General features: G+C 35.4%; 1 protein-coding gene across 1 annotated transcript; it reads right to left on the reverse strand.

Moving 5' to 3' along the window:
- Positions 1–7,262: 7,262 nt before the first annotated feature.
- LOC110028206 (myb-related protein 308-like) lies at positions 7,263–10,151 on the reverse strand. The gene is made up of 3 exons (XM_020729960.1): positions 10,010–10,151; positions 8,734–8,850; positions 7,263–7,930 (listed from the first exon to the last, which is right to left on the reverse strand). Exons 1-3 carry the CDS (start codon positions 10,140–10,142, stop codon positions 7,263–7,265), a joined length of 918 nt encoding a protein of 305 aa, XP_020585619.1. The 5' UTR covers positions 10,143–10,151.
- Positions 10,152–14,128: the final 3,977 nt, after the last annotated feature.

Below are 14,128 nucleotides of genomic sequence, written 5' to 3' on the forward strand. Positions count from 1 at the left end.
GTGTCATCTAGGGGGATCTTGGTAACCCTAAGTTTAAAAGAAGGAAACTTTTAAGTCCTATGACCTTACAAATATAGAGCTCACAGAGATGGGAATTACACTTGCCAAAATGGCGAGGAAACCACCAGAAAGGGGAGAAAAAGAGAGGTTCAACTAGAAAGCTGAAAACACTCCCACAAAGGACTTATATCCCATTTAGGTCCTAGACGTGTTAGACAACTGCCTAAGTATAAAACTTATGCTTGGTCAGTCAGGTTGATGAAGCACGATGACTACTCTTTGGGACATGCAATATGATGCAATTATTTAGTCCTAAGCTTGAAAGCCCTATTAATATGCTTGGGATGTGTCCATGCCATGCAAACCATTTTTAAACCGACACAAATGCCATGCAGACAAGTAATGTGCAGGTTTTAAAATCTTAAAATATTTTAACCTTTTTTTTTTATTAGACTTAATGTTTATTAGGATTTTTGTAGAAAAGTTAATTTTAATGTTAGTGTCCTTATAGAGTCTAAGTTATAATGCAAGGTTCCTAAAAAACCACAATCAAATAATGATGAAAAGGAAAGCACACTGTGCAAGGAAAGTAAAGCAAGTTAAAATAAAATAATAACAGGCCAAGTGCTGCTGAGTCGACAACATATCCTAGAAAGTAAAAAAGGTTGTCATACTTCACATATACATGCATGATCCTAATGTTATACATAAAAAAAAATGTCTAACTATGTTACGACACACGAGCATCTACTCTTGGTTCCCGCCACATATTTTCATGCCTCAAGCACCTTAGAACCTGTGACCATATCTTATTTATGATACACTCTGTCCTAGGACTTTAAGAAGTGCAAAATAAAGTAAAAAAAAAGAGCCGACCTGTATGAAAATAAAGTTAGAATAAAGTTATCTACATGCAACATATTCAACTATGCTCGATGGGTGGAGAGCTAAACAGCACTTGCAAGCAAAAGGTTAGCTTTAAATCATTATAACTCCTCTCTATTGAACATGGTTCTCTGCAAAATGACCACCCCTAACATATTAGTGCGCAAGTCTCACACATAGTAAACACACAAAGCAACCCAGTAGTCATGGCTAGCTATGGCAACCAAACCAGCAGAGAACTGTAGTCAGGACATCGAAAAAACTGCCTAGCATACCATCTAGCATAGAGTCCTATCACAACATTTAATTGTGTTCATAGTATAGGGGTAAAGTCCTGGAGCATGATTTTTATGAGGTCGTCACACTGGCCTCATTCAATGATTCGAGGGATCTAAAAGACGTCACTAGGGATGATATTTTAAAAAGAGGTGACCTTACATTGAATTAAATTAAATAAGTTTTAAATTAGAGTGAATAATACATAGTAAAAAATATCCATTTTATACTTCAAAATAGAACAATTAAAAGCAGGTCTGTAACATACAAGTGTCGTACTTTAGAGCCCTTGGAACATTAGCACAGTCATACACAAGTTGATTTTAATATGAAAACTCACATTGCTTGATGAGCTATACTCATGAATAATGCTCGTTTAAGTATTACAACCAACAAACATGTCAATCATCCTAAATAGTAGGAATTGTTATCAAGACAAATGAGTGATGCACACACAACATGCAAAAAACCAAACACTTTGTGATTATTCGAATGAAGCATGAATAATCTCAATGAATGCCAAAATGTGAGTTACACATCATGCAAATATGAATGCAAGAATTTGACATGCATATGACATACAAAGTGGTAATACTTAGTACATGTTGCATATAAAGATGAATTATGTCAGCTCTGGTAACCTAAGTCGAATGCCATGTAATGAGCAGACAAATGCTACTGATTAGTTTGTATCGAGTATAAGATACCTCTAAAAAAATTACTCCTTACTCGAGAGACACCCAAATGAGCACATTCAAACATGCAATTAAAGTAACAAGACCCAAGACAGAAGGGCAAGTATCCAACATACAAAGTGTCAAACATATTTGGTAGTGTGATTCATGTCAAGTGAGAATCACCTACCTAGGTAGACACACATTATGCCTCACACAAGGTCAATGACTAAAAACTTGAATTGTACTAAGCACAACATGAAATACCTCTGACACTCTTAAATGGTGTCTTAGGGAGTGGAGTAGCGCGACTATCATGAAAGAGACATGTTCAATAGGTGACCTTATATGTAGACCACCTCCTCATGAAGTGTGCAAGCATCTATCCTCATGTATATAGTGAGTATGTGAGAAAGATATTTTCAGGTGTAGGTGCTCAAAGAGACCTTGCAAGTGAGAGTGTTCAAAGAGACACCCAAACATGTTAAACGCTAAAAAGCATGCAAGGCAAACAACAATGCAACATGCAATGAAATATGACAAGCATAATGCCTCAAAAGGGTTCTCATGCACATTTAAAGGGATGCAAAAGCAAACCAAACAAGCAACGCGATGAAAACAAGCATACAAGGGTGTATCGGTCTAGTGAAGTTAGTAGAGGATAGCCAACCAAATTGAAGCGATGGGTTGACAAATTGGTTCGGCCGATTGGACCCAAGGGGTTGGATGATCGGGTTGGGGCTTCCAATTAGACCAAAGGAGATTGTTTGATGAAGTCGAGGCTTTCGATCATACCAAAAGTGATTCATTGATCGAGTTGGGACAAAAATTGTGCCAAAAGAATTGGTCGATCAAGTCGTGGTGGTGATCAAACTAAGGTGCTCACACAATTAACATGCAATATGCAATACATGACAAATGACAATGAAAACAACATAGCTCACTACATTCGATGACACGTCAAACTCATCATATTTATCTCGCATAGGAACTAGGGTTTGCGTTGGAGAGGTGTACCAACATCCAATTGCTTCAGGCAACAAAATGCCCACCTATATTTGCCTAACGTAAAGTAGAGGGTCCCTCATGAGGAGGATTCCATACGATTAAGAAAATTAATACCAAAAGATTTTCATCATCTTCTTGGACGGTCGGCTTCGAATGTCCATCCATATGAAGCCACTAAGAGAAAGTCAAGATTAGTACAACCTCGTCTATTGTAGGATTTTGGATCTAAGGTTCAAAGAAAAATTGCTCGGATTCGTGAAGGGAATCACAAAGCACTTAACCTTTAGGCCTTTTATCTAAGCACAAAAACCCTAACCTATTTCCTCTAACAATCAAACCCAGCGGCACTAGGAAACGTAACCGCAAAGGATTCAAAAATTTTACCTCTATGATGGTTGATCTTAGCATTATCTTTGGTTGTCCATTCTCCGACGTTGCTCCAGTGAACTTTCTTCTACTCCTTCCTCAAAGAGCAGAGAAGCTCTCCTCTACAAAGAGATTCTAGAAAAGTTCCAAGCTCAGGTTTCCACTCCTTCCCCAAAGAGCGAAGAAACTCTCCTTCATCATATGAAAGGCGATGCTCTCCTTGCCTCCAACAATGGCTTCTTCAGGAACTTTCTCCAATAAAAAATCCCTCACACACTCAAGAAAAGTTGTGGAGGAAGAAAGAAATGAAAATGGTGAAGAGTTTCCCTTGGTGGAAAATGAAGAAGAAGAAGAAGAAGACGAAGAAGAAAAAGAAGAAGAAGAAGAAGAAGAAAAAGAAAAGGATGAACAGAGCTGTAGGAAGTGCAAACCCTTTCCTCACCTTTCTACCAAGCTCTTTAGTTCAAAAGAAACTGACCTCCAAGCTCTCTATAGCAAGAAGAAGAAGAAGAAGCTACCTTGCAAAGATCAACTCTCTCCTCTCTAATGACAACGAAGAAGATGGAAATATTGGAGTATGCGCTCTATAAGGAGCCAAACGAGACCAAAGGCCAACAACTCAAATTCTCCCCCCCCCCTCCCCCCCTTTTGCTAAAATGAGAAAGCTTCCCTAAAAGGGTTTCATAGTGGCTTCTGATCCTCCCCATGTATATATCACCATATCCAAGGCATATATGCACTTTTCAGCTGCCTAGGGAGGTGTGTCGAATGAGAATCTTGAGAAAAAATGGAGAGGAATATGGCCTAACTCCTAGGTGTCACGACCCTGGTGCCTAGATGTTGGGCTGACACACTGGCATTGGGTCTCAGTGCCTAAGTACTGGGCTTGCTACCTAGCCACTAGTCTCAGGCACCTACTTTATGCACTCTCAATTTCGGGCATTTCTGGGCTATTCCGGGCACCTACTTTTTATGGACTGGTCCTTGGGCACTGGGTTTGGTGCTTAGACACTTGGGGGCTGGTGCCTACTTTGCAGGATCTTAATTTTGAAAGCTTGGGAGACTGGCTTTTAGTAGACGGGTCTGGAGCGTGGGCGCTAGAGAGCTGGCGCCTAAGCGGCGATTTGGCCCAAAAAACATGATTTTCGCGAAAAATGTCCAACGGAGGGTTTTAGTGACCCAAATTCTTTGAGAGATTAATTATGACTAAAATAAAGTCCCCACACTTCAAAAATGAGCATTTTTATGGGCTTTAAATTGGAGATTTGATGCCAACAATGCCAAAAATTACCGCACGGGTTTGACGTTTAAACATTAATATTCCTTGAAATGCTCACGATAAGGTTTGACGAATTCATTTGACCACGAGAGTCTCCGAATAGGTATATTTATGTATTCAAACATTATAATGGACCTCAAACACTGCTCATATCATAAATAATGCCACCGAACGGTGGACTCTCGGACAAGGCTAAATCATTGCAGACTCTAGCATTGTGCCCCGAATCGTACTAAAAGGCACATATGAATATCTTGAGCTACGTGAGTATGAATAAATGGTAAATAGTTTTGGGTCATTCAAGTGGACACCCTACACATGTGACATCAATAATTAATGCTAATAAGCTTTAATGGATGTCTTGGAGTGGGGGTGGGGGGTGTACTTTGGCACCTTGGCGCCAAAACACTAGTGCCCGAAAGGATGGCCCTAAGGTACCAATGTCATTGTCTTGTGCTTATAGCTCCATTTGAACCTACAAGCTTCTTTCCTTGCCAATAAATGTTAGAGCATCTTCTGAGCTTTCACAAGTACTTGTATCTCACAATTTACATAACAATACCAAGAAAAACATAAAGAAGAACAATTTATATGAAAACTTGCCATTGTCTTGTGCTTATAGCTCCATTTGAACCTACAAGCTTCTTTCCTTGCCAATAAATGTTAGAGCATCTTCTGAGCTTTCACAAGTACTTGTATCTCACAATTTACATAACAATACTAAGAAAAACATAAAGAAGAACAAATTATATGAAAACTTTTAAACAGAATTAGACAATTTTTATTGCATAATTCTCACATATCAATAGGTTTTAGGTCTTGAACGTCCAACTTCTGCAGTTGAAATTATGTAATGAAGCTAGTAAGTCTCTCTGTGGGGTCCTAACCGATCTTTAGGAGAGCTTGAGAGTTCTTTGACAGCTTTTGTGTGCCGGTGAATTGGGCTATGAACATGCATTTGAACTATCTAAAGGAGGAGATGAATCCTACAAGTAGCTTATTGAACCAACACAAGTCTGATTCTTTCATTATCATAAAAACCAAACAACATATAAGGGCATTGTTTATCCTTGACAAACAAACAAATAACTCAAAAGAAGATACTTGATCAGTAGGATCTGACTTTCCTTTATACGATTTCAAGGAAGGAATCTTAAAATTTCTTGGTGCTTTAATTAACTTCCACAATCTCTTTCGAGTTTGTGTGCTCTAATGTTCTTTGTCTTCTTCTTCTTCTTCTTCTTCTTATAACCCATTCGTCTGAGGATTTGGAAGGTTCTACTTCGTGCTGTAGGTTTCTTCCCTTCTTTTTCTCCCTCTTCTTCTAGCTATTAACCAAGGGCTCATATATATTTTGCCCTTGGTAAATTCTATCTAGGTTGCTCTTGCTCGACGGTTCATGTCTTGATATCCCCCATCTATGTACCACCGACCCCAATGATGTCATATCCTCAGCTTGTTAATTTGTCGCGTCATGAACTCTACAGTATAATTAATTATTTCATTCTCTTCCTTATGCTGGAGGGATTCTCTTGCTGAGTTTGAGTATGAACTCCACACTTACTGTACTTTTCAAGATGTTGAATCCTTTTTAGGACGTAGGGTTTCATATTGTTCGTGAGTTCATACAACCTGATAAAAATCTTATCCTTAAGAGGAAGGTGTAATGATTATGATGGAAATATCTATGCTTCTCTCATAAAGAGAGAAGAGGGTTGAGGCAGAGGGAAGAGAAAAAGAGAGATCTTTTGGAGGTTCTGAAAAGGAAGTCCTCTTTAAGAGCCCCTATAACCACCTTTTATACTTGAGAGAAACAAAATATAAAATTGTATTCCATACAAATCAGTCAACAATGTCTTGGTGAAAGATTGAGATATGGATGTCAGTAGGTACCATAAGTGAGGATTGCCACATGCCTTTATGTGCAACGATGGTCTTCCTTGGTAATTTGGGCTGGTTTGACCACTTCAACATGAGGGCTAACTTTAACAAATTTGGAAGGTGGGGGTGAGCTCAGATCCAGAATAACTTAATTTTCAAGCACAAGCCTTTGAAGCCATTAAGTCTCATTATATAGTATCCCTAAAAAATTTTTGTTAGGGTATACGGTCGTATTTGGGTATAAAAAACTCTTTGAACTTTTTTACTCTTGAATAAACTATGAAATAAAAAAAAATGTATAAATTTGATGATAAAATAATAATCGTTCATACAAAATAAAATAGTCTTTGGAGGAAACAGCATTTATTAATCTTATTAGTCTTAAAAAAATCAGATTTGTCACAGATATCCACTCGAGTAAAAAAATATATATAATATCTACTATTGACAAAGTATACCTTGACTTTTCTAAGTTCCTTTAGTGCCATATAACTTGAAAATTATTATCAAGATTGCGAGATTAAATTTTGCCTTTATAAAATTTGTGCTATGATATTCATCAATCACCATTTTCATAAAAAGAAGAAGCTAATATTCTAAATGCATATAAAAATTCATTTTATAAGTGAGTATAAAAGATGGTGTATTGAGTCTAAAGATCATAAAAAAGAACATACTTTAACAACAAACTTGAAGGAAGAAAATCTAACGTATACTTCTTTCACAACATAAATCTCTTTCATTAGTATGAAGGCCAAGTTGTTCTAAGCTACAAGGTGGAGATATTAAAGATGAAATTGTCCATTAAATATGTACTAAGATACATGTACAACACTCATTACACCATTACCGAGTCTTTGATCGCTATATATAATTTAAATCTTTTCACCTTTTTACACATTCAAGAGCTCCAAGTACTCTTGGTATACTCTATCAAGCACTTCATGATCTTGCAAGAATAAATCACCATTTACTAAATCCAAATCCGAACCCAAGTAATGATTCACATCAACAAAATTAGCTTCTTCTCCATTGTCAGAACCATATATAATATTTTGATAATCTCCACTGCTGATCTCATCCCCACCATCCAATCTTCCATCAGTGCCTTGAGTTTCTTCATTGCTTTCTGTCACAATACTCATGACATAGTTGCTATACCGTGGTTCAATTCTAGTAGGCTTTGGTGCATAGATTTTACTCATTGTAGCTTTCTCATCAGTAGGTTTCTTTTCATTGATTTTGTTGTTATTATTATTATTATTCGTCATCTTCATGAAGTTGTGATTTTGCGAAGATTTAAGTCGTCTTGAGATTGTTTCTCTTATGACAAAGCCTTCATTCTTAAGCTTCTTGCTGAGATGGGTATTCCAGTAGTTCTTGATCTCGTTATCGGTGCGGCCGGGAAGACGGCCGGCGATGAGAGACCAACGATTTCCTAGCAAAGTATGAAGGCGGATGATGAGATCTTCTTCTTCAGGGCTGATGTTTCCACGCTTAATGTCGGGTCTAATATAGTTCATCCATCTTAATCTGCAACTCTTTCCACACCTAAGTAGTCCTGAATATTAGCATAAATGAAAGTTAGAAATATGATTCAAGATTTGAATAATCAAAGCCATCTGGCTATCAAAGGAGAAAAAATTGCATATGTTCAACTTGTTTATGGATGATGGTATAAATTCATGGAGGTCTTTATGTATTATTTTTTTTTGTTGCATGCATCTACACCATTAACCATATCATATGTAATATTATCTGTTATCAACAGTGGTTGTTGAACATTAAATTTGGTAGCACTAAATGCCACTACACATCCACATGTAAAATGATATGGTGCATAGACTTTTATTTGTATGTACTTTTTTTTATGTTAGGTTAGGTATGACTCATGTACCAGATAAGGGATAGATGTTGTAATAGAACGGAGCGAGCGAAAGCATCTGTCCAATTAGACAGAGTTTCGTTATAAGGGTTGGTGGTGCGGGGGCAACGCCCCCACGGTACGGTATAGAGATAATCTTGTAATTACATATTGTACGTCAGAGTTATATAAAAATATATATAGCCAGCGGAGCGGTATATATATATATATATATATATATATATGTTGTATTGTAACCTTAAAGGGGGTTTTATACTCATTTTCGTGAAATCTAAAGAAGCCGCCGCTCTGCCCCGAAGACATAGACAAAGTGCAGAACCTCATTAAATCTCTGTGTTTTCTTGTTGATTTTGATGATTCTTGTGCTTTCTTGGCCTTAATTTCTCAACACAGGCATCACATGATGAGTGTAGACTAGCGATATTTTATGTACAAAAAGAGTTTGGTAGGGTGGTGCATGTTCCTTCAAACTTACATACCACTTGTTGGTATGCTCCTAGATTTAAATGATTGACAGGAATTGATTAGTTCTGTAGGTTTAATACATGTCACCATTAGCACTACTGTTAAGCTTATTGCCTTTATCGAACCATATACTTTTGTTAGGTCAATGATAGTCGAGCACAAATCTCAATGATTATGTGGCGCGATTATCCGCTTGAATAGTTGACCAAAATGCCCTCAAATGAAATCATATTTATAGCTGTCCAATGCTATTCTCAAGAGCAATGTGGTTTTCTATCCAGCATTTATTTGCCTAGATGTCCAAATGACCTTCATTTGTCCTATATATTATAATAACCTCTTACAGAGTAAGATAAGAATCCATCTTTTATTTTACATCTCTCCTGATTTTAATTCAGCCTTATTATTTTTATCTTGAAGCTTATTCATTAATATAATAATCAGAAATTGTTCCTAAGAAACTTTTTCTCTTGATGTATTCATTCATTTGTTGCCATGCTTGATGTATTCTATATCTTTTGGGGAGTTTGACAACCACCATGCTGAAAATCAAATTTTAGCTTTCTAGATATCCTAAGAAAACTTATTTTCTATGTATGATAGCCATGGCTAAGCTATGAGAGCTTTATATTTATTTTAAAATATTAGTCTTTCTTTGTCAAAATTAAGTAAGGCTGCATGGTCTCCTCACAGTAATAATTTTGCAAGCGTGTGTATGATTATGAGAAAAAGAGAGGGTCAATTACATCTTTGAATATTATTTATGTTGTACATCAAAAAGGTTTCTGTACCGATCTTAATCAATCAATGACAAATTCAGATTCAACATATGTTTATTTGAAAAAATTGATGTATGTAAAAGTTAATTTTTTTATTAGTGTGAATATAGAACGATTATCAGTTAAGTTCCTCATAAAAATTTATGTGCACTATTCAATATATATTTAATTATAAAATTATTTATTATAGGCCATATCCCTATCTTCATCAAATGAAAAAATAAATGAGTTCATCTATATGTTCTTAAATATAATAACAAGTGACAGAAACTCATATTATTTGACAACGAGCTCGCACAGTGGCATATAACATCTAACTAATATTAAGCTGCATTTGTGTGAGAGAAAAATAAGCCTGTAAACTAAGAGAACATTGCATGTAGATCTAAGTTTGTATGCATGCGGATTCTATGTACAATCATGTTATACATCATTATACACAGATAATAGTGTAACATATCTGCATGCATGCAAACTCCATACCTAATATTTTATCGCATAAGCTATATACCTGCCCTTTTAGGGAGTGATTTCCAATTGCCTACACCATTGTTCTTAATATAGCTGGTGAGCAAAGCATCCTCTCGTGATGTCCATGGCCCTTGGTGTAGCCCCACCTTCGTGCAGCATGGAGTCCTTCCCATCTCTCTCTCTCTCTCTAGATTATAGTTTCTCAGACATGAAATCTTCAGCACCATTTATACAAAATGAAATCTGATCCACTTCAATGAGCTAGAATTGATGGCAACACTAGAAAGAACTATATTTTATTCTTCTGAATTTTCTCTGCAGCACAAGTACCAGTCAACAATGGTTGTTGACGGTCGGATGGAGCTGTAGATATCGGCTATACTTTTCTGTAATATGACACGTGGCTGAGAACGGGAGAGGAGATGGTGGCAGCAATATTCTGCGTGGAGCTGAAGGCGTTGACTCTTGTGCTGTTTTATGGTAAAAGTATATGTTATGCTGATATGGTTGGTTTACTTTTAAGATGTGATTATTGAAAATGAATTTTGATTTTGTTTTATAATAGATTGTGCGATTTTGGTCTGCCATGTAATTGTATGAGAAGAAAAGTTGGCTCAATGTAGATGGTAAATTATGACTACTTTTTATTAGTATAAGTTATAGTGATTTGATTTATGTTAAGCTTAATAATAGATAGATAAATAGATAGATAGATATATTTTCAACAAGAAAGGCCTGAGGCTATTATACGAGCCCCGGCCATCCAGATGCTCCTAACGATTCGAGTATCACACCCTCCACCAGGGGAAATCAAACTCCAGACCAAAGGGGACTTACAAACTGTTCTGAGTACGCGACACACACACACACATATATATATATCTATATATATATATATATATATACACACACACACACACACACACACATACTATCCTTGTGTAGCTTACTATATATAAATAAATTACTATAGTTATTATAGAATTTATTATATACTAAAGTAATTTATAATTATAATTATATATAGTTTATATTATATTATAATTTATATATAAATTATAACTATATTGTGTATAATAACTTATTAGTCATATCCTATTATTGTTCAATAATCTATAAAAATTTATTTTGGCATCTTGATCCCATGCAATGCTCCATTAAATTGGGTGTAACACAAACAATATCGTATAGTATTTATTTGGTAAAACAATAATTTTGAGTAGCAATTGGCTCAAAAGATAAATATTTAATTTTAAAAAAAAAATAACTTTTTTTTATTAAAATATAAGACATTTTAATTTTTAATTGAATAGCCATGATAGTTATAGTAAGTTTAAATCATTGTGTTCAAACATTTTTTATGTGAATCTTGCTTCAAGACAACTCAAAGAATGGAGTCTATATTTAATTTCAAACAACTAGAGTAAATTAACAACTAAAAAGGTGTTGGTGGCACTTCAACCCACAGATAAGATTTTGCACGTTTATCTCATCTGAGATGGAACATTGCTCTAGAGGACATTCACAAGCAAATTTTCTTCAAATGTTCATCTCAAACAGAAGAGTCGATTCATGTAAAAAGTGTAAACCAAATTAGCCTATCTTTATTGAATATAATGAAGTGGTAATAAAATTTGTAGCCATAATCTCATTCATCAAAATCTCAAATTTTTAATCAATTAACACTAATGCAACCATCACGTTGCCATTAAGATGTAGTGTATTCAAATCTTCAATTCAAGACATCGTCTATGAATATAATCTCTTAACCCCTTTAATATCCCGAGTTTAAGCTGATTGAATTACTTTGCCCAAGAGTACATCATCTAATAAAACTTGGCCAAAGCAAAAAGAGTTGAATCTTATTTATCAAATATAAGCATAATTTTTTTTTATATAAGGATTAAAATATACATTCATAGATATATGAATTGAGTTTCTATAAGATTTGCAATCTATGTGCATGTGAGGATGATTATATATTTTTAATAATTAATAATTGAATGAGCTAGCTCACATTTTATTGGTGAGAAAAGTGATGCCATGATACAAATCTACAAGGAAAAATAAGTGAAGTTTTCCTCTTCATGGTGGGCTAGAAGTCTTGTCCATCCGTATAAAATATTCAAAAAGTTAATCCAACATGATTGCTAGTAATCAAAGGAGCGAAATTAATGCCGTGCATGTGTGAAAAGTTCACATTTGATTTATGTGATCTTTGTCTTATCTCCACCTTATATTTTTTTTTGTAATAAGTAGTCTTATCTCTAATTCAAATGATGACATTGTACCAAGAAATTTCTCCAAATCTGAAATAGATGGGTGCATGAATCAAGACTTTGAAATGTGTGTTTTGATTATATTGATTTGTATCAGAATTGCTTGAGCATAATCTTGCTATGAATTAGATTAAACTAGGTCTGTTTGAGGCAGCTTATTTGGTGCAATAGAGTTTTAAAAACACGTCTGGACTGTTTGGGTAAACTACGTTTTGACAGCTTATGCGTTTTGTGCGGCGACAGCTTTCTTGCAGCGGTCTGGTTTTTCCAAAAAAAAAAAAAAAATTCCTAATAGCCACCGCACCTAGCTTATTAGCATATTATTTTTAATTAACTTATCAGCAGATTATTTAATAAGCTGCAGCTGCCCCAAACATACCCTAAATTTAGATGTATTTATGTATAAATGTCCTCGCCTATAAATTTATATGTTTGCATGTGTGAAGAAGTCATTGTTCTATATAAAATGATGTGCATGGAAATTATCTTAGGTTAATTAGGATAGTAATGAAACTTTGAGCAAAGATTAAGGGATGAACAGAATAACTACAAAAAAAAAATCTCAAACAAAATACAAATTTTATATTGTTGGATGAGACTCGTCTGTATCCATGGTTGTATACAGATCCAACATCACACTAAGCCTTAAAAAAGGGATACAGAGTAGATTGCGCTTCATCTATATAAAAATACAATTTTGATAATGTTAACAACTTCTAGGGGACAGAATCTTATTGTGAAGATGCAAAAATTTTTCTGTGCGGACTCTTGACGTAGCTCTACGTGCGGCGCAGGGTATTTCTGAGTTATTTTCATGTTATTTCTGGGTTATTTTTCAATAATCCCGAAATAACCCAAAAATAACACGCGGTCTTTATTTTTGGGTTATTTCTGGATTATTTCGGGATTATTGAAAATAACCCAGAAATGACCTGAAAATAACTCAAGAATAATCTGCACCGCACGTAGAGGTGCGTCAGGTGTCCGGACAGAAAATGCGCGCGTGAAGATGAGGGCTAGTAGAGTAGAATAAGACATTTATGCGGCTACTTCTTTTTTATCATTTGCTACAAGAGCTTCTTAATCTCTTTACCTTCTCTCTTCCTCATATCTTTTTTTATGAGTCATCAACTAAATTTATCATTTGAAACTGATCTCGAGGCATTTGACAATGATCTCAAGGGCATTTTTTGAGCAAAAAATATTCAAATTCAAATTAAATTATCCAGGGATCCGATTTCTACAACCTTATAGTCAAACTGACCGTCTAGACAAGACGAACATGATGATACCAAAATTGATCCAATTTGAGTACAATCAAGCCCGGATCAAGCCATTGAACAACATTTGGAGGCTTTGGGTGGTTGGTTGGTTGGAATGTCAAATCCAAATTTAAGTACATAAAGTCAAATCGAGCATCTTGACGAGAGGAATCCAATAAGCCTAAGCTTTCTTAATACTGAGGTCATTAAAGTCTCAAACTATTAAAAAACCTCAATGATTAGGTGGAATCAATATGAGTTGTTCAATAAGCTGATTATGGGAGTTATTTGTTGAATGACTAAAACTCCCCTCCCCTAATTCCCATAAATTGACCCATTCTCTTGACTTGAGGGAGAGAAGGAGAAGGGAAGCCTAATTCCAGCAATTTTCTGGACTTCAGACCGAGCGATATATTCAGACCTTCATAACCGCAGACCACCATCAACTATCACATGTCAACCACCGTCAATTGCTGTCGATTACCTTCAACTTACCACTGTTGGTGGACTTTGTTGTATAACAAAGTTCTCTTTTGAGAAATGAAGTACTCTTTTTAATAGCGAAGTATCCTATGGAGTAACAAAGTACTCTATTGAGTAACAAAGTATCTTATTGAT

This window comes from Phalaenopsis equestris, unplaced genomic scaffold, assembly GCF_001263595.1.
Source record: "Phalaenopsis equestris unplaced genomic scaffold, ASM126359v1 Scaffold000504, whole genome shotgun sequence".
In the NCBI taxonomy this organism is placed as follows: domain Eukaryota; kingdom Viridiplantae; phylum Streptophyta; class Magnoliopsida; order Asparagales; family Orchidaceae; genus Phalaenopsis; species Phalaenopsis equestris.